The 22,447-nt window shown below is 37.1% G+C and overlaps 1 protein-coding gene across 1 annotated transcript in view; it reads right to left on the reverse strand.

The window, feature by feature from the left end:
• CADPS (calcium dependent secretion activator) overlaps positions 1–22,447 on the reverse strand; it is a 535,079-nt gene that overhangs the window by 419,179 nt on the left and 93,453 nt on the right. Inside the window, 1 exon segment of the mRNA XM_031953509.1 lies at positions 7,072–7,404. Coding sequence (XP_031809369.1) covers positions 7,072–7,404 — 333 coding nt within the window.

Below are 22,447 nucleotides of genomic sequence, written 5' to 3' on the forward strand. Positions count from 1 at the left end.
AAAAAAATATGGCCAACTAGAACCCCAGTTATGCGACTGTAGTATCTACAAAGCTCTTGAGGTGAGATACTGTACTAAGCACAGAGAATACAAGAAAAGGTCAGGGGATCTTTAGTGATGGTCCTCCTCTTGGGGAGATCACATTATAAATGGAGAAGACAACAGGTAAATAAGGAGACACATAGAAAGGGAAAGGGAATGGGGACAATTCTTTGTTAGGGACCAGCTTAAACACTTTACAATTACTGCCTCTTTTGAAAATCATCTTACTGGAATATTCTAGTTAATTGATATTAGAACTGGATAAAAAGTCAAAGAGTTGGGGGGTGTTGCATGGCTTGAACATGGGGGTGGTGAGGATGGGGAGAAGGCATACTGGATTGTATCTCTGCTGCTGCTTAAGGAAAGTGAGCAGCTGAAACACAGGGAGATACTTACATGTATTTATACATATAAGCTGGAAAAAAGGCAGTTTATAACTGATCCCATCATTATATTGAAGGTGGTGAACGTTTGAAAATAATCCTGTGGCTGCCATTCCTTCCTCCTGAAATGCACCTCTTTAACACCTCTGATTGCAATTTTGTGGTTCACTGCCCATGAAAGGGCCTGAATGAAACAAAGCGTTAATGGCTTCCCTTTGGCAGTTGAAGGAACAGATTGCTAAGGCTCCTATATCTGCATGCTGAAGGCTGCAGAGAAAAGGTTCAATTCCCTGGGCCTCAGGAGCACGATGCTCACCATCTCTCAGATGAGCTATTCCATTACTGCTAGCTTATCGCCAACAGCAGGTGCAGTTAGCTAGGAATATTTGCCCAGGTGTTGAAGAAAGAACTGATAAAACAAGAAAAACCTTACTGGAGAGGAAACATAGGAAGACATAGGAAAATCATTACCCTGGAAAATGAAAAAATGGGCCTCAATTTACCTAGCCTGCATATCCTATCTAGGAAGGCCTCTCATCCTTCTCACCTACAACAGCAGGCCAAGATAGTGTGGCAGCTGAATTTCACTCATCCGTACCTTTCTAGCATAAGGAAATTAAAATATATCTTAGGAGGGGGATGACTTAAAAGCACCAGCCCGTCAACAATTTAATGGGTCCTGGAGCCATCTCGTGATTGGAAGCATAAAGCATGAAGTTTTATTAGTTAAAATCATCCTTTATTTCTCTGACTTTTCATTTCTTTACTGACCCATTTCAATCATCTGGCTGGGGAATCTGCTTTTCATTTAGTTAAAAATAAAACACTGTATTGCATTTGGGCAAGTATTAGATTTGGAGTCAAGGGAATTGGATTTAAATCCCATCTCTGACATTGATTCCTGCTGTAAACCTGGGGGGAAGAGGGAGGAGATACAAATCACCACATATCCTTGGACCTCAGTTTCCTTGAAGGAATGTCCTTCAAGATGTCTTCTACCTCCAATTCTCTGGTCCTGTGTTACCATGAAAAAAGCCCTTGGCTTTTTCCTAGAGCTCAAGTCTTGGTGGGTCACATACCTATTAATAAACTGCAATGAATATCCATTACCTTTAGGATCAAATCTAAATCATTTTGGAAAAGCTTTTATTTCTTCTTTCTCCTCATATTATTACCATCACCACTACTACCACCTTTTATTGAGTAGCTCAATTAATAAATAATATTGATTAAGCACATATATTGGGTAATATATTACAGGATGATATGTAAAATCAATTCATAAGTATTTATTATGAGATGGTGGGAACTAAGCAAGGTACTAGAGATATAAAAAGAGAAGAAAGAAAAAAGAAAAGAAGGAAGGAAGGAAGAATGGAAAGAAAGAAGAAAGGAAGAAGGAAGGAAGGAAGGAAGGAAGGAAGGAAGGAAGGAAGGAAGGAAGGAAGGAAGGAAGGAAAGGAGGGAGGAAGGGAGGGAGGGAGGGACGAATCTCTACTCTCAAGAAATTTATAGCCTATTGGAGAGGCAACATATATATAGATAAATAGATATAAAGTCATATTGGAGGGAGAGAACAAACAATTGAGAGAATCTGAAAAAACTTTTCATTGGAGATAGCTCCCAAGCTGAGATTTGAAGAAGACTATGGATTCAAAGAGGTAAAAGTGGAGGAAGGAGTACATCACTAGAACAGGGGAAGGCCTGTATAAAAACCCCACAATCAGGAATGGCAAGTTGAGTCAGAGAAGCACCCAGTAGGCCAAATTAGTTGGACGTTGGAGGGCATTACTGGCAACCATGAACAATCTAATCAGTCTTCCCAATTTCCATGTTCTTTACTGAATGAGATTTCAAGTTTGTAAAGGAGGAAATCTAGTTGAATCTATACCTAAAAAAGAGTCCCAGCAGAAATATATCCAGTAGGCAAATCATCCAGCCTTTGGAGACCATCTGTAAGGGAGAGCTTATAACCTCCTGAGGCATCTTACACTCTGCTAACTGTAAGGAAGTTTCTTCCATATAAAGTGCTGAATCTTTTCATTGGGGTCAATTTTATTTGTGGACAGGAGCGGAGGTATGGACAGTTCCAAGAAAACCTTTGTTTTATACAGTAGGCCAAAGCATTATCTTTGCAACTTACCACCCACTGGCCCCATTCTGCACTCCGGGGCTCAAGCAGAACAGATCTAATCTCTCTTCTTCATGGCACTCTTTCACTTAATGGAAGACGGTTACCATGATTCCCTCCCCTCACTCTGGCCCAATCTACTCTCAGGCTAAATATTTCCAGTGCTACCAAAGAGCTAGGACAACAACTTATGCTCAGGCTGTTGCTTTGAAAAGCACCCCACCCTCTCTTAAAAAAATAAAAAAAAAAACAACAAACTCCCTGTGGAAATTTTCAGGAGCTGCTTGCCCTTCCTTTTCAGGTTGTCATGTTCTGATTGACAAAGACATATCAGTTGTTCAAGAGACAATAGATCAATAATTAATAAGACCCTCCTGGAAGCTACTGTTCACCAAACATATGCCATCTGTTACATCCTATGAGACCGACCTACACGCACTGCAGTTCGTAGAAAAACTTTGCAAAGCAATAGGCTCTGAATTCTGGGAAATCAATGAAGAAAGAAATTTAAAGATGACTTGGATTAGCCAGTGATATGCAAAAGAGTAGAAAACAACAACAGTAACAGCAGTAGCTTTATATACCTAGATACATACAAATAGATGTGCATATGTAAATATACTCACACGTACATATACATGTGTATACCTAACTGTACAGTGCACACACATGTGTACACATATACACATATGTATATGCATGTGCATATTGTACACACATATACATATACTTATGTGAATTGTGTATAAATATACACACATACATTTGTAAAGTGTTTTACAAATGTTATCTCATTTCATACTTGCAACAGACCATGGAGGAAGATGCTATTATTATCCAGTTTTTACAGATGAAATTAACCAGATATTGTTGTTCTCCTTCCCACCCTGGCTTATACCCCTTCTCGTGGACTTGGAGTTTTTATCAGTGTGGGATAAATCCGTATGGAAACTCTTCTCCAAGGCAAATAAACAACTCATCTGTAATTGTCTGAGGGTTCCTGAGAGGCTGTGAGACTTGGCTGTAGCCACTCAGCAGAAGGTTTTCTGAACTCTAAAGCTGGTTCTCCATTCACTACATCATGCTGCTTGCCTCTTATGTTGTAGTAAATTCTAAAATTAGGGGAGTTTGAAAATGCAAAGGACATAGCTTTTGGAATCAAAGCACCCAGATTTTGAATTTCCCTCCTGACATTTCCTACCTGTGTTACTTTGAGCAAATCACTTTACTTCCAGGGATCTCAAGTTTGTCTGTAAATTGAGGGCATTGGATTTTAATTGTCTCTGAGAGCCTTTCCAATTCTAGAGCTATGACCTTAAGATTCTTAGAAGTTCAGGGAAAAACAACAAAAACAACAATAACAACAACAACAAACCATTTATTTTGGCCAAGGAAGAGAGAAAGACTTTTTGACTTTGCTTTTGCTACCAAATCAGCATTTTTGTGGCTGGATAGCTCCTTTGTGACTATGTGGTAGCTAAATGTAGACAGCCAAGAATGGATCCCTCAATCTATAATTTCAAGTCCATAATTACAGGACAACTGAGGAAGTCACGTTTCACCCTGACAATCACAGAGAGACCATGGGCCAGTGGGCAAAGAGGAACCAAGTCAGTCAACATCCATCTATCCTAGGCTATCTAACTTGATGGCTGTTCTGGAACAAGGGACAAAAGGTTAATCAAAATGGAAAATGTGCAGTAGAAAGGAAGTGCTGTTATAACAATATCTAGCATTTATAAAGTACTTCAAGGTTTGCATAGTACTCTATAAGCATTATCTCATTTGATCCTAACAACAACCCTGAGAAGTAAGGGCTATTATTATCCTCGTTTCACAGATAAAGAAACTGAGGCAGAGAAGTTACCTTATTCATCTAGTAAATGTGTGAGATGGGATTTGAACACAATTCTTCTTGACTCCAAGTCCAGTGTTCTAGCCACTATGTCACTTAACTGCTACATTGGGGGGAAAGCACTGAAAATAGAGTAAGAAGACCAATTCAAATTATATTTTGGACATAACTTATATGTCAATGGATAAGTCCCTTAACTATCCCAAACTTCAATTTCCTATCTGGAAAACAAATGAAAGCAAAAACTAACACAATAAAAACAATGAAGAAGCTGGTCTAAATGGCCTCTGAGATAAATACACTTGAGAAATGGAATGGGGAGCAGCAATCAGGCCAATGTAGCTGAAATATAGAGTGTATAAAGGAGAATCATTTGATACAAGCCTGAAGGAATAGGTAGGAACTAAGTTGAAAAGACGTTAAATACAACATAGTATCATCTACTCAGTAGAGTCTACTGTATATAGTTAGAGAGGATATATTCCATTCAAAGAGCTGGAAACAACAAAAATGTTTCATGAGATCAGGTCAGCAAACTAACCAACCCATTCTCTTTAGAGGGATATTAAAGGACGGATAGGAGGAGGAAAGGCTCGGTAGTTTCCTTCCAAGAGATCATTCTCAAATATTAAGGATATACTTTGAACACCCTTCATTTCACCTCAGTTTTTCTTCACTGATTATCTGAAAGCCATGGACAATGAGCCTGAAGTAATGATTCGGTTTAATCTGTGCTTTTTTCTCATTCTTCTTACCACTTTTAGCTGAAAGAAAAACATATTATTCAAGGAATAAAAGATGTATTATTCAAATCACCAGATTCTTTTCCATTTCACAGGAAAGATAGTGAAAAGTAAAAAAAAAATGATTTTTATGCCTCACTTTTTTTTATGAAGGGAAAATTAGAAAGATGGCCTTGACACACAATCCCCTTGTCTCAAAAGGTGTATGAAGCTGAGTTAAGACCAAAATCACAATGATATGTCAATGGATTCATCCTAATGACATTAACACATGAGCAGAAACAGAGATTGGAATAAAATACAGCTACACACACACACACACACACACACACACACACACATATGGATATGCTAAATCACTGGAAGAAGAAAAAGTCACCTATCAAATTATTTTATTCCTAATATGTTGAGAATGTTTGAATATCCCAGTCTTTACTCCAATGATAGAATAGTGATCTAAAATACTTTTCAGACTCTTGGCACTCTGTTGGTTAGATTTTACAATATAGCCTCATTCCATGAAAGACATAATAACTCTAATGAAGATAGCCCAAAGGACAACAGAATATAGATCAAATGCTGGTATCAACAGACAATGTGTGTTTAAATACATTTTCTCTACTCAGTAGGGAGGTAGTAGAGTGAAAGAAAAGAATGATATAGTCCTTTTCAGTATCAGCATCATATATTTACTTAACTGTGCTTTAATTATTTTTTTTAAACAAAGGTGGTTGCAGTGAAAGAGTTATTGGAATGTGATTGTAGTATTTAAAAAATTAATAGAACATGTTAAGGAACATTCTCAAATACTATAGGGAAATGAGTGACAGAATAGACACCAAAATATTTATAGCAGCACTTTTTATAGTAGGAAAAAGCTGTATACAAAGTAGATACATATCGACCAAGGAATGACTAAAATATTGTGATATGTGAAGGTAACAGAATCTTACTTTGCCATAAGAAATGAAGAAAAGGAACAATATAAAGAAGATATAGGTGATTTTATGAGTTGATGTAAAACAGAGTAAGTAAAACATGGAAAACAACGTATACAATGACCACAACTATGTAAATATAAACAATAAGAAAACAATAGAAATCAAATGTTGTGAAATTAAATGAGTAAAGGAACCCCCAAGGAAGATCAAATAAAGAAGTAACTGCTTGATTGCTTCTTTATATGGGGGGAACACAAAAGCTATGGAAATCACATATAGCCGATTTCTCCTGAATTTAGAGTTGCCAATTCTTTTTTCTGCTCTTATTTATTCCTTGCATATTTTTATGGTTTTCTGGGAGTAGAAAGTAGGAAGGGAAATATTGGGAAATAGATGATATAAAAACAAAGAAAATTACAAAAATATATTGAGAAATGATAATGATCAAGCTTGATTTCAAAGAAAAAATAAGAGGAGGCACTTGCCCTATTTCTTTGAGGAATATAGACTGTAGGACATGGTGTATTAATTAAGATTTTTCTATTTTTATTTATTAGCTTTGCTGAAGTATTTTCTTTGTTAATTTTTTTGTTATAATGGATAGTTTTAAGAGAAGGGAAGGAGAAGAGAGAATGAGAGAAATGAAGATGATGTGAAACAAAACAAAAAGATATCAATACTTTTTTAAAAATATAACCTTTCCCACTAAAAGTGTTGTAGGGCAATTACTTATTTAATTTGCAAATGAAAACAATCTAAGTTTCATCTGGTATCGAGGTTTTCTTGACAATTACACCACTGTGTTTTAATCACTGGCTTCCAGTATCACATTCCAGCACGGTCATGGATACAATGTTTTATAATGCAACACTAAGATCAACTGACCGTCACCCAATGGGGCGCCATGTCTTCTATCCCATAACATCTAACAGAATGAGAGGTACTACAGGGGCAGGGGACAGGTGAGTTCTCTTACCTGACAGGCATTGTACAGAAGCTGGTGTTCAAACTTTTTGATGCCCAGGATATTCTGAAACATCTCATAGAGCTGCTCCTTGCTCAGGATTAGCTCAGATGCCGCACTTGCAGTCATTCTGGCTTGTTGCTTTCGAGGATCCTCCTCTCCACGATAAATGGCATCAAATTTAGCCATCCAGGAGCTTAACACTGTCTCCTTGCTGAGGCCATCAATCTCTGGAAGGCTACGGACCCTCTTTTCTATGTGCTTCTTGAAGACCTCCCTGGAGTCATTGGCTGAGCACCCGCCACTCTGTACCATGCGGGCCACTCGGTCACTCTTAAGGAATACCTAGTGGAGAAAGAAGGGAGCCAAATATTAAATTATAATTCCCTCATGTCCTTATAGGATTACCTGCATCACCCTTGTTCTGAAGAAGAAAGCTCTTGATCTGTTGCTTCAGACTACACCAAACTTGCCCTTTTATACATTTCACTGCTGCCAAAACCTTTTATACATGCCAAAGGCTCCCCAATAACATTTGCAACATGAATTAGGGGTATAAGGCAAATCAGGAAGCATCCCATGAGAAAACATCTGATACTGTGTCATGGTCCTAACTGGGAAGGGACAAAATATTCTTCAGGGGATGATAAAATGCGAACTCCAGTGGGTTGAGCTATTGTACATGAACATGTGTCCCTGTTTTAGCTCCAACCTATCATTTCCTCACCAGACATGTTTTTAAGCTAAGAGTTCTTAACCTCTGCTGTAGCAAAGGCACTTCTGGTATTTCATGAAACCTGTGGAATCCTTTTCAGAATGAAAAATATATATGTATATATTATAAAGGAAAACAATTATATTGAAATGTCCTCAAAATATAGTACACTCCAAAAATCTTAGTGTAATCTTAAGCAACTAAAATTAGAGACACCTTGTATAAAAAAAAAAAAAGTTAACAGATTGTGGATTAAGAAGGCTGACTTTAAGAGATTTAGAAAGCACTGGAGTTGGAGATTCCAACTATTTCATTGTAGGTCTCATTTTCTCACACATAAAGAAAACATTTTGAATAGTTGATCTAAAGGCCAGGAGCTAAAAGATGTGAGAATATTGGGTTTCAGTTCTTTTTAACTTGTGAGTTTTATGCTAAATTAGTTACAGAAAAAGACCATAGAGTAAATCCCTAACTGAGTCTCCCCTGCAGTGAGTCCCAGTGAAACGTTTCATTCGAAAACCTTCAACCTTCAACCGTCAAGACAAATGGATTCACCATCTAACAATCACAAAACAGATCCCAAAGTCCAGGCTTTTTTGGAAAATGATTCTAGAACTAAGGATTGAATGGAGACAGAAAAATAAGAAAAAAAGGAAAAACTTAGAAAGGGGATTTTCTTCTGTCTTTCCCTAGAGAATGACTCTAAGTTTCAGTAAAGCCTAAATAATCTAGATCACGAAGCTGTGATTTGATTGAAAATATAGGAAAAGTCTTTCTGATATAAGAACTTCTGTTAAGTCAAGTCTACAAACATTTATTAAGTGCCAATTGTTTGTCCAGCTTTGTGCTAAGTACTGGAATATATAGAAGGCAAGTTGGGAAAGACAATAGGATTAAGGGGTGTGTGTGTGTGTGTGTGTGTGTGTGTGTGTGTGTGTGTGTGTGTTGTATGTGTGCTTAAAAAAGATATCTTGTAGAAAGAAAGATTTTAGCTTAGACTTGAAGAAAAATAAGGCCAAGAGGTAGAAATGAGGAGGGAGAACCTTCTAGGCATGGGGGATAGCTAATAAAAATGTCTAGAATCAGGAAATGTTCAGTCTTGTTCAAGAATATAAAGGAGGCCAGTGTCATTGGTCCCCATAGTACAAAGATTGACGGAAAGAGGGATAGTAAAGTATATGAAGACAAGAAATGGAGAGAGGAGCCAGATTATGCAGGCCCCTAAAATCCAGATTGATCCTAGAGGCAATAAGAAACCACTGGAGATGACAGTATAGGGAGATAATGTGATCAGATCTTCCCTTTATGAAATCAATGTGGGCAGCTAGATGGCACAGTGGATAGAGCACCAGTCCTGAAGTCAGAAGTACCTGAGTTCAAATCTGACCTCAGGCACTTAATACTTCCTCGTTGTGTGACCCTGGGCAAGCACTTAATTTCAATTGCCTCAGGAAAAAAAAAATCAAGTGACAGGTGAGTACAGGATGGACTAAAGTGGGGCAGAACTTGAGAAAGGGAAACAAACCAGCACATTATAGCAAGATACCAGGTTTGGGGTAAAGAGGGCCTAAAACAGGGTAGGAGCAGTGCCTGAAGAGAGAGATGTGAGAGATGCTACAAAGTTAGAATCAATAGGCCATGAGATCTGTGAGCCATCCAGTTTGAGATGGCCAATAAGCCCTTGGAGTGCTAAATAGTAGGCCAAAGAAGAGTTTAGTCCTGGACAAAAAGAGCTGAGAATCACCTGCAAAGACAAATGAATTAATGGGGGCAGATAAGTGAAATAATATGGAAGGAGAAGAGAGGAGGTGCCAAGATTTTCTCAGGGAAATCCAATGTTATCTGGTGTGAATTGATCAAGATCCATGAAAAAGACTGGGGAAGATCATTCATTTACCTAGGAGGAGAATCAAGAAAGAACAGAGTCACAGAAACATAGAAGGAAGAGAGCATCAAGGAGAAAGTGATTGATTGGATCAAAGGCTATAGAGAAGTTATGATGGATGAGAATTGAAAAGAGGTCATTAGATTCAGCAATTAAAAGGTCACTGGAAACTTTGGACAGAGGTTACTACTGAATAATAAATCTGGACTGCAACGAAAACAGTTAAGAAGAGAGTGACAGGAAAGAAAGTGGAAGCACCTGTTATAGGCAGCCTTCTCAGGGAATTTAGTCACAAAAGACAAGAGACAGATGCGATGACAGCTAATGGTTTTTAGTTTAAGGACGGGGGAGATATGTTAAAGCACCATGGATGCTAGAAGTGATCCAAGGACACAGAAACAAGGAAGTCCTTTAAAAAGTATACACATGTAAGTTACAGTTGTATTAGTAAGGAGTTGAGATGAGAATTTCCAGCAGAGAGACTAAGGTAACAAAGGACTGAGGGAAATAGGAAAGATGAAGTATCAAGAAGAGGCCAGCCAGCCAAGAGGAGAGAGGTTGGTTGCAGGAAATTAATTTGCTAGCTCTGCCATCTGTTTTGAGTCTTTGGACTGTCAGACAATGGAGTAGTGTCTGGGCTATCCTCATGTGGTAATGAATATGACCGGTAAGTACTAATGCATTTCTGTTCTCTTTCAAGAACAACCCTGGAAATCCATCAGTTCTGGGAGAATGGTTTAAGGTCTTTGTGAATAAGTCTGGAGATTTAGAACCCAAGAAGAGACCCCAGACTTGTCAGAAATCCACTTGTATTTTTACCTTTCAATTTCCAGGCAGATAAAAAAAGCAACTATACATGTGTACACTTTCATGCACATACATACATGTACATATGTATAGGTGTTTATGCACATAAATATTCCTACATATGTATATATATATGTGTGAACATATATTTATATACACACATATAAATGAATATATGTGAATGCACATATGTTCATGCACAAATGCACACACACACAAACATGGCAATAATCAATTCAGTTCCTCTAATCAAGTAATCAATGCTGTCCCCCATCAATGGCTGTGAAATGAAAGGAAGAAATGTAGATTTTGTTGTATGGGAAATACAATGCAAAAAAATGACTGTATCATCTTTAAAAAAGCTTTGGAGTCAGAAGGACCTGACTTCAAATTCAACCTCAGACATTTGACACTTAGCAACTGTGTGACCTGCAAGTCACTTAATTTCCTTTGCCTTACAAAAAAGAAAACAAGAAAGAAAAGAAAAATCTTTGTCAGTGATCTTGTGGGAACAATGGTGAGGGGAGAAAGAGATGATGAATTAGAGATGGGCAGATATCCTAATTTTCCACAAAAGACAAAGAGGTCAATCTCTGGTAGAAAAAAAAAATTCTAGCATGGATTATGAGAGGGATGGGCTTAGAAACATTTAAAGAGGGAGGAGGTAATCATTAAAAGCTGGCGTAACTTCATTAAGAACAAATCATTCCAGACTGACCTCATTTTATTTTGACAGGGTTATTAGAGGAAGAGATCAGAGGATATTATGTAACACTAGAACTGGGTTTCGGCAAGGCACTTCATAAAGTCTCTCCCACTATCATCTTGGATGAGATGGAAAGATGTGGATTCAATGATAACACTCCTAAGTGGGTCTGGAATTGACTTACTGGTTGGCCCTGATGAGCACTGATTAATAGGTGGATGTCAAATGAGAGGAAGGTTTCTGATGGAGTGCTTCATTCTCTGTTCAACATTTTCAGTAATGACTTGAATAAATGCATAGATGGCATGGATATCAAATTTGCTAATGACACAGAATTGAAATTGATAGCTTACATGCCGGATGTCATGGAGGGGGATCCAAAATAAGATATTCATGCTCTGGATGGGTGGGTTGAAGCTAACAATGAAATTTAATGGGGATAAGTCTGAAGTTTTGCACTTGGGTTAAAAAAGAATCATCTGCAAAAGTTCAAGATGAATTGGGGGGAAGTAAGATAGCTAAAAAAACAATCATGAAAAGGAGGTAGGGTTTTGAGTAGAATGGCACTTTAATATCTATCATCAGAGGGATGTGCTGAACCGAAAATTAGGTGCAAAGTACAGTGATCTGTACAGAATTCTGTATGATACAGAGGCCATCTCAGGACAGTGGAGCCGAGTAAGCCATATGCTTAGACCATAGACCCTATATCTAGTCAAGAAATGATCCTTAAATCTCTATTTGGAATGATGGATGGAATTTTTCTCCTCTCCTGCATTTTGCCTTGTAATAACAACTGATTTACATAGTCTCATGGACAAACATATACTTAACTATAATAAGCTTGTTTTCCTATATGTGTGTGGGATAAAAACAACACAACCCATTTTTATTCTATACAATCTAATGATTGTGTCTATGAATGACCAGAGAAAATTGGGGGACAGTCCATTTCTTCTGACTGTCCTAAGGATTATGTCATATGATGAATACAAGCCTATTATGGAACTACCAAAAGAATTGGAAAATGAGTAGATGCCCATCAATTGGGGAATGGCTAAATAAGTTGTGGTATATTGAGGTAATGAAATAATATTGTTCCTAAAAAATGATGAACAAGCTGATTTTAGAAAGGCCTGGAAGAATTTGCATAAATCATTGCTAAGTGAAATAAGCAGAACCAGGAATACATTGTACACAGAAAAAAACAAGATTATGCAATGATAAACTATGAAAGACTTGCTTCTTCTCAGTGATTCAGTGATCCAAGGCAATCCCAATAAATTTTGCATAGAAAACGCCATCTGTATCCAGAAAAAGAACTGTGGAGGTGGAATGTAAATCAACACATGCTATGTTCACTTCTTTTATTTGTTTTTTTTTCCTTTCCCATGGTTTTTCTCTTTTGTTCTGATTTTTCTCTCCCAACGAGATCCATAAAGCATGTATTAAAAAATAAAAGAAAATGAAAGAATTAAAAAAATTGACATGGCCTAGCTGATATTATCATTGGGTTACTTCTTTATCTTTGTGATTCTGGAAGGTGGGATCCCACATTTCTGACATTTGGCCAGAGAAAATATAGGACTTCCTTGCCTCCCATTGGATAAATCTGCTATATACCTCAGAGTCAAACAACTTGGAATTTGGGCCATAGTCACATAATTGATGGTTAGTCTTACTCTCTCCTAGCTCTGTTAACTTTCAGCTGTGTGAATGTGCTAAGAGATTCATTTCCTTGAACCTTGAGAGAACCTGATCTTATGGACTAATATATATTGAGGCTGAGTTATGAGTATAATGTCCAGAATGAGAGAGGTAATAGTCTCACTTTATTTTGCATTGATCAGACCACACCTACAGTCCTAGGACCAATTGGGATAGCACTTTTATGAGCAACATTGAGAATTAGTTCACATCCTGAGGACCAGAAATAAGGCCCTTGACTGCACTGGGTAAAAACAAACCAAGGATTTTTAGCTTGGAGGTTACTTGTTATCCGTATGGGGGCTGACAGTGGGACATGGCTGAGAGAACTCTTATGGATAAGCAGAACTCTAAAGATTACAAAGAACTTTTTATCATATATTTTTTACAAGTTCATGAAAAATAAATGATTTGTTCTGAATTAGAAAGTCTTAATCCATTAATATAGAGAATCCTTAGAGGACTGTTTGAAACCCAGAGATGTGGTTTACCCAGAATCCCATAGCAAGTAAATGTCAGAGTTGGGATTTAATATCCAGTTCTTCCTAGCTCTGGGCTAACCATCCCATCTTGAGTTTCATGCCTTCTCTATTTCCTTTTAGAGATAAGAAAATTCAGCAAAATATTGAGAGGCTTACCCAAGCCCCTTAAGCTAGAAAATAGAGCTGCTACACAAATGCAGACCTCCTGATTTCAAACTATAACTAGTACATGTCACACTTCTCACTACCCACACTGCAATGAAAGCTATTTTATTAAGCACTCCGTGCCCAGCATGCTATCAAATACTAGAGTTAGCAAGAAAAAGTAAAATAGTTCCTGCTCTTGGGGAGCTTACCTTTTCATGGGGGAGACAATAATAGATGCCCCTGTTAACATGATATTTAAACTTTTAAAAATCATTTAAAAACACATTGTTAGTATCACTATGGAAATAATGGTATTCCTGATATCCATCCCAAAGAAGTCTAATTGAAAAGGGGGGAAATTCACTGCTCTTGGGTTCTAGAGGCTGAAAACATTCTTGAGTAAAGATCATCCTTTCTCTCAAAATAATTCTCTCCAAAAATTCTATTTAGTTCTGGGTCAGTCTAGCCACTATTATATATAAAGAAGAATAGGCATTTCTATAATAAAAAAAATAGCATGCAAAGAAAGCACTTTAAAATATACAAAACATTTTCCAGATATAATCTCATTTGATTCTCATGACAAACCTATGAAATGGGTATATTACTAATTCCATTTTACAGATGAGTTAACAGTGGCTTAGGGAGATTAAATGGATTTTTTTTTAACCATTTGGAGCCCAGTGTCCAGGTTCATATAACTATTGAATCTTGAAGATCTGTGCTACGTGTTTAGCCGCCATGTCCAGCCTTTTATTGACTAGGCACACTATTTGAAAAGCATGAGTGTTATGTTCTTTGGCCCACATAACCATTGTGTGAGATAGGTATACAAATACAGGAATTTGGGTTCCAGTCAGGTTTTGACCTTGCCACTCACGGGAATTGTTCAATTGTGATAAGCTTCAAATGATGTCTCTGCCATCAGGGATTCAGCTATAAGCCCTAGTTTCTTAAACCATGGTTTAAGATCCCATGTGGGGTCTTGTAACTGAATATGGGGGTCATGAAATTATGATTTATTAGTAGTAAATGTTTGATTTGATTATCTATTTTCTATCTATCTACCTCTATACCTAGGGTCATATAAAAATTTCTTGGGCGAAAAGGGGTCTCAAGTGGAAAAAGTTTTTGAAGCCCTGCTTATACAATCCATTGACATTTTCCTAATGCCAGAAAGGGGCAGGTTTTTCAAACACCTCTTCTAGACATAAGGTGGTTTCCATAAGGTGGAGAATCTCCCATTCTCAGGGGATGAATCATAACTTGTCATAAGGAAATGAAATCTTAGAACCACAAGATGTCATCCCCCTTCTCAATAAGCTCAAGCAGCTTCTTGTCAAATACCAAATCCATATATTATTCAAAGCCTTTCATAATGGGACCCTATCTCTACCTTTCTAGACTTCTTACACCTTAGTTCCCAACATGGAGTCTTCAATCTAGTGACAGTAAAATCCAGATTGTTCCTTGAAAAAAACACTCCATTTTTTTTGGTTCCTGGCATTCTCTCTGGCTGTTCCTCATGCTTGGAATGTTCTCCCTCTTCATTTCTGCCTCCTGGCTTTTCTGGCTTCCTTCAAGTCTCACTAAAATCCTGCCTTCTGCAGCAAGCATTTCCAATCCCTCTTCATTCAAGTGCCTTCTCTGTGTTAATCATTTTCTATTTTTTCTGTATATATGTTCGTTCTATATATTTGCTCTTTTGTCTCCCACATTAGATTGTTTGCTCCTTAAGTTCAGGGACTGTCTTTTGCCTCTTTGTATCTCCAGAATTTAGCATAGTTTATGGCACATGGAGGTGTTTAATGAATGTTTTTTTTTTTTTTTGACCAACTGACTAAGGGGCAGCTTTTCATATTCCTTACAGAGGAACACAAGGTTAAAGGAATAAGCATCATCAACAAACACTCACTAAATTCTGACTTTCTCAGCTCTGACCTGGCCCAGCTATGACAACTTAAACTTTCAGAGTCTTTGTTTCCTCATCTGTAGAATGTTTATGTTTGGTACCTCACAGGGCTGTTGAAAGCAAAGCATTTTGTAAACATGAACATTCTAAATGAGAGGCAGTGTTTTACAATGGATAGAGAGCTGCTCTTGGAATCAGGAAGATCAGGGTACAAATACTACACCTGACTCCTCAAGACTGTGTGACCCTGAGCGAGTCTTTGGACCCCCAAATGATTCCAGATAATTCTCTAAGACTATAAGACCTGGAACTATCTATACCTTTGAAATCAAAGTATTTCAAAACCTCCTGGTTGTTTTCAGAACAACTGTTATCTGGCAGCCTAATGCCAGTGAAATTGATTATTTGAACCTCTGTTAGACTTTACACTTATCCCTGTGAAATTATTTCCTAACATTGAGAGGTAACCAAGCTTGATAAAGATTAACTAGCCAGGGCCAGCTAGGTGGCACAGTGGATAGAGCACCAGCTCTGAAGTCAGGAGGACCTGAGTTCAAATCTTGTCTCAGACACTTAATAATTCCTGGCTGTGTGACCCTGGGCAAGTCACTTGATCCCAATTGGTCAGCAAAATAATAATAATAATAACTAGCCTTTAATTGGAAGTGATCATCTAAGTAACAGACAGTGGCAAGGACTTCCCATTGCTTATTCCAGACATACACAACAGGACTAGAATGAGTTTGATTTGTACTCAAAGCACACTCTCATTCTTTATCCTTGTTACTCCTGCCCAGGTTCCTCTCTCATTGCCATCACATCCTGATTTATCCAGAGGAGAGAATTGATAGCTGTCATGTCATCACTGTTTCAGCTCAGCCCTCCTCCACTATTCCAGGATGATGATAATGCTGATCATAATCATAACAATAGCCATTATGTAGCACCTTAATATTTGCAAAGCATTTTATACATGCCATCTAATTACATCCCTCAGAATAAACCTTTGGGATAAGTGAGATCATTATCCCTGTTTTATAAACGAGGACACTGAGGCTGCAAAGGGTTAAAAGAATAGCCAAAGTGGGAATGGGGTGGGGGGAATCAGGGCAGCCCTTTGTCCTAATCTGGAAAGAGAACTGAAAACCTCTAGGGGTGAGGGAGAAGTGCCTGTGCTTTCCCATAGCCTAAACACAGGCATGTGATTGAAGCCTCCGAGCTTCAAAAATTCAGGGGGTCGAAGGTCTATGCATTCTCTCCACTCCACAAACCCAGTATCCCAGAGATTAAAGGATTAATGAGCTGTCCAGCTTTATCTGCCAACCTACAATCAGCCCCTCTGGCAGCCGATTAAAAGAAGTACTTGTGTCTCCGTGATAAGAGCTGGGGGAGACCTCCCTCCCTCAACCTCCAGGACTCCTGGAATCTAAACTCATCAGAGCTGAAAAAGGAAGGTTCCTGCTCCAATGTGCAGATGAGCTTAACCATCTCTCCTTCTCACAGTGGGCTCACCTATCATGAGGCAGGAAGAAAATACTAGCTAGTCATTAATGGAACCCAGAAAATGAGGTTTTGTGCAGTTAGGCAGTAGGGAAAATGAGCTTCTGGCTGCTTGGGAAGAGACTAGAGAGGCTGTCTCATTTTGAACCTTAAAGCTTTGTCTATAAGCTGGCTTATCTTCCTCTCTTAGTAAATCATACTTCTTTTCAGGAGGCAGCCAGCCTCAGTCAGTGCTAGACATCACAGAGGAAAGGAGGAGGAGGACAGGATTTTTCCTCTGGTTTTATAGGAGACAACCAGGCTGAGAACCCGTGACTCCTTTGTCCTGATCCACGTGCTTTTTTTTATTCCTTTGCCTTTCTTTTCCTCTCTGTCAAAGTATAAAGTCCCAGAAGGGTAGTTAGTAGACAGTAAGTAAGAATTTGGGGGCTTCTAGATCGTAGAAACCATTGGAGGTTTTTCTTCTGCCTTCTCTCTCATGCTATCTTCCTGAGCAGTCCCTACCAGATTTGAATCCCTCTATGAATCCCTCTATTGTCATTGAATTGCACCGTAGGCACCCAGGCAGGGACTCTTGGGAGAAAAACCTACTCACAGAATTTCAGAGAACTTAGGGTTAGGACTGGAAAAAATGCCGTCTTTGGCAAAGGTGGCAAATAATTATCTACCCTTTGCTTTGAGATCACAAGTGGGGGATCTCACTGGTAGAGAAAGTAGCTTTCCTGCTACTTTCTGAGGCAGCCCACCCTATGTTAGGATGTCTCTTGTTATTAGTGAGTTTTTTTCCTGGCATCAAATGAACATATTCCCTTCTTGATTCTCTCCCCATTGCTCTTAATTCTCCGTCTGGAGCCAAATACAGTAAGTGTAATCCATCTTTTACAGGACAGCTCTTCACATATTTGAAGACAGTAAGTATTTTTTCCCTGAGTGTTCTCTTCTTTGGGCTAAATATTCTCAGGACCTCCAACAAAATTTTGTCAGTCAGGCTGGCTTCCTCTGAATATAATGCAATTAAGCATCGTGCTTATTTCAATAGTCTTCCCAGAATTGAACATGCACACTTAAGACATGATCTGATTAAGACTGAAAATGGGGGACCTATCCTCCACCTTATTTCTGAAATTGATGTCACTTTTAATGCAGGAAAATCTTGCTTTAGCTGTTTTGGCTGCCAGATCATACTATGGGCTTATATCTTATTTGCAGTCCAGTAGAACCCCAAAAATCTTTTTCAATTTTATATTTATTATGTCATTATTCAACACTCCCCAGTAGAATCAAAGTAAAACCAGGCTTCTAATAGATTGTTCAGCTCATAGCAAACACTAAATAAATGCTTCATAATTAAAGAGCAGACTCTTCAGAGTCAAAATATTTAGAGGAATCTCTACCTTTGATTTCCCCAAAGCCTTAGAATGTCGAGTCCACATTTATATAGTGCTTTAAGATTGGTGAAAAACTTTATATATTTTATGTCATTGGATCAAAGGAGGAAGAGCGATAAAGAAAGGAAAAGATGCCAAAGGATATGTTTGTTGTTTGCCTATATGTGTGTTGATAATGAAATCCCTAGGGTATTTAGACATCTAAGCAGTCAAGTTCTTTGATCACACCAGTGCTACCTACTAATTATCCTTCTTTCTTGGGAATCAATCGGATGAAGGCAAGGGATTGTGACAATAGGCAATGACTAGATAATCTACTGAGGAAAGCCTTCTGGATCTGGGAGAACTTGATCTACCATTGAGTGAGGAGGGGAGAAATCTTGTTTTTTTTCTGCTAAAGGTCTCAACCTGAGGAATCCAGCCATTGATAGATTATTGAAAAATTTTCTTTCCAATCTTTTTCCATTCTCTCCTCTGCTCCATCTACTGATATACCTGACTTCTTTTAAGTCTCAACTAAAATTCTACCTTTTATAGGAAGCTTTCTCTAGGTCCTCTTAATTTCAGTGCTTTTCCTCTTTTTATTAGTTCCTATTTATTCTGGACATATCTTGATTTGTAGATATTTGTCTGTGGGTTATCGCCCTCATTCTATTGTAAGCTCTCTGAGGGCAAGAACTCTGTTTTGCTCCTTTTTTGCATATCAAGTACTTAACACAGTACTTGGCACATAGTAGGCAATGAATAAATGTAGAGAGAATTGAATTCAACCAATAAGGAAATTTGAGAAGTGAGAAAAAAAAAGACTAGAAGAAGGAATAGGAAAGACTTTTCACTATTTTGGATCCACTGATTGACATCGAAAGAAAAAAAAATCTTTTGGGGCACTAGCAGAGGCAGGATGTTGAATTAATAAAGAGTCAGTCTCAAGGTGGAAAAGACGAGTTTGTATCTTCCCTTTCACACATGATGTTTCCATTACTCTGGGGAAGTCATTTAACTCTCAGTGCTCTGGACATCTGGGACTATAAATTACAGAGAAGGTGACTAGCACAGGTAATGTTCTTCACTTGGAGGTTCTTTATACCAATAAATCACAGACTCAGGTTCAATCAAGATTCTATTCATCTAACATGTAGTTGTTAGTGTTGCTTCCATTCAAAAACTTATCTGTATATCATTGGGGGCTCCATAATGTCCAGCCTCTAGCAGAGTGCCTGGTATACACTAGTGGCCTAATAGTTGCTTATGGAATGCAATTGGATGAAACCACTTTTAGAAATTGAAGCCTCAAGACTCTCTAAATCCTGAATGAAACTTAATGATGAATAATCAATTCTGGAGATAGGTGATAAAAGGTGATTAAATTTGACATGATTTTATATGGGTGGGTGCTACAAATATCTTGACATTAAATAGGCAGTAATTTCTCAATGTCTTGTTTGTCACTCCACCAAATAGGAAACAGCTTTGACTTCACCAAGTATTAGAGGAAAATATGAGCACCACTACAGATATAATGGCATTTTCCACAGGCTCATTAGCACATTGATGACTATTAATTTCTGAATTTAATTAATTGAGAGAAATGACACTTTCCTTTAATTTATTTAATTGCTCAAATGAGTTTTCTAATTAAGATTTACAATCACAAATTTATAAACTCTTCTGAATGAAATCAAACCCTGAGAACTTTTGAAAAAGAATTCTTTGTCTTTTAGACTTATTTTTATTGTTCTCCCACTACTTCTGACAATTCAAAAACAGGAGAAACAATCTTATTTGCTAATAGTTTCCAAATGGAATCTTTATTTTGACCCACTGAGGTTATTCATTTCCATTCCCCCAAACTCTATGTTACTCTTCATTAAATTCAGCCCCCTAAAGTGAGTGACATACATCAGATAAATATATGTCACCTTTTATTCTCAGTTTCAATAAGTTATACTACTGATAAAAGCAAACATGTTTAGATTTATCAAAACATAAAAATAAATTGACTCCCTAAAAGTGATCCAACTGGAAAATTCATTATGGGACAAACATGTAAAATGACTTTGCTGCAATCAGCAACCAGCAAACAAAACATTTACTGCTGTTTGTTAATTAGCAAACTAATCAATAAAGCTGTCTCAGGATCATTAAAAGATTTAACTGTACCCTTGTCCTGCTCAATATCATAAGAAGCTAAAGAAGCTAAGTGCTTTTTAAAACTCCCATAAGAAGCCAAATGCCGTATATCTCTTAGCAACATCAAAATCACTCAGGAACAATTGGTTCATTAATCCATTCATTTAACAAATTACTTATTGAATGCCTACTCTGTGTTCAGTGTTTTATGAAATGCTGTGAACCAAACACAAAATCTGAGGATGATTCACAGGAATTCTCTAAATGCTAGTTTTAGTAGGTATCAATTAAATTTTGTTATTCATTTTTTGTTCTTCCTCTCCAGTTTATTAAATGGTGTTTTATTTTTGCCAATCATATGCAAAGATAGTTTTCAACATTCAGTTTTTTGTAAGATTTTGAGCTTCTAATTTTTTTCTCCCCCTCTTTCCAAGACAGCAAGCAATCTAACACAGGTTATACATATTCAACCACGTAAACATATTACCGCATTAATTGTGTTGTGAAAGAAGAAAAAGAACAAGAGGGAAAAGCCACAAGAAAACAACAACAAAAAAGTGAAAATGGTAAGCTTTGATCTGCATCCAGATCCCATGGATGTTGGATAGCATTTCTCTAGATGTGAATAGCGTTTTCTATTACAAATTAGAAATTCTAAAAATCAAAGAAGAAATTAATAAAATTGAAACCAAGAAAACTATTGACGTAATATATAAAATGAAGAGCTGGTTTATGAAAAAAACAGGCAAAACTTTAATGTAATTTAAAGAAAAGAAAGAAAAACCAACTACCAGTATCAAAAATGAAAAGGGTAAATTCACTACCAATGAAGAGGAAATTTAAGCAACAATTAGGATCTATTTTTTACCCCACTCTATACCTATAAATCTGACAATCCATATAAAATGGATGAATATTTACAAAAATAAGAATTGCCCAGATTAATATGCACAGACAAAAATATTAAAATCTGATTTTAGAACAAGAAATTGAACAAACCACCAATGAACTCCTTATTGCTGAGAAGAGCTAAATCACTCACACTTGATCATCACACAATATTGCTGCTGCTATGTATAATGTCCTACTGGTTCTTCTCACTTCACTCAGCATCAATTCATTGTCTTTCCAAGTTTTTCTGATCATTTTTCTCATTATTTCTTATAGCACAATAGTATACCATTATATTCATATACCACAACTTGTTCAGCCATTCCCCAATTGAGGGGCATTCCCTTAGTTTCTCATTGCTTATCACCACCAAAAAACAAACAAACAAAACAAAATGAAACAAAAAAATGATATAACTCTTCTTGTACATATAGTTTCTTTCCCCTTTTTAATGATCTCTTTAGGATACAGATCTAGTACTGGTATTACTAGATTAACATTTCTAGAACAATATTGAATAATAGTGATAATGGGCATCCTTGTTTTATCTATGATCTTATTGGGAAGGATTCTAGCTTATACCTATCACAGATAATATTTGCTGAAGTTTTAGATAGATACTTCATTTATTCCTATACTCTCTCCTGTTTTTTAATAGAAATGGGTGCTGGGTTGTCAAAAGCTTTTTCTCCATTTATTGAGATACTCCTATGATTTCTTATGGTTTTGTTATTGATGTGATTAATTTATGCTGATAATTTTCTTAGTAACTGAACCAGCCTTGCATTCCTAATATAAACCCCACCTGCTCATAGTATCTTATTCTGGTGATGAATTGCTGTAATCTCTTTGATAACATTTTATTTTAAAATTTTGCACCAATACTCAGGAAAATTGGTTGATGATTTTCTTTCTCTGTTTTGACTTTTTCTGGTGTAGTTATCATTGTCATTTTGTGCCATAAAAGGAATTTGGTATAACACTTTATTTGCCTATATTTTTTGAAATAGAGTGTATAATATAGGAATTAATTGTTCTTTAAATGTTTGATAGAATTCATTTGTAAATCCTGGAGATTTCTTCTTAGGGACTTTATTGATGGTTTGTTCAATGTTTTG

The sequence above is a fragment of the Sarcophilus harrisii genome, chromosome 1, assembly GCF_902635505.1.
Source record: "Sarcophilus harrisii chromosome 1, mSarHar1.11, whole genome shotgun sequence".
NCBI lineage: Eukaryota > Metazoa > Chordata > Mammalia > Dasyuromorphia > Dasyuridae > Sarcophilus > Sarcophilus harrisii.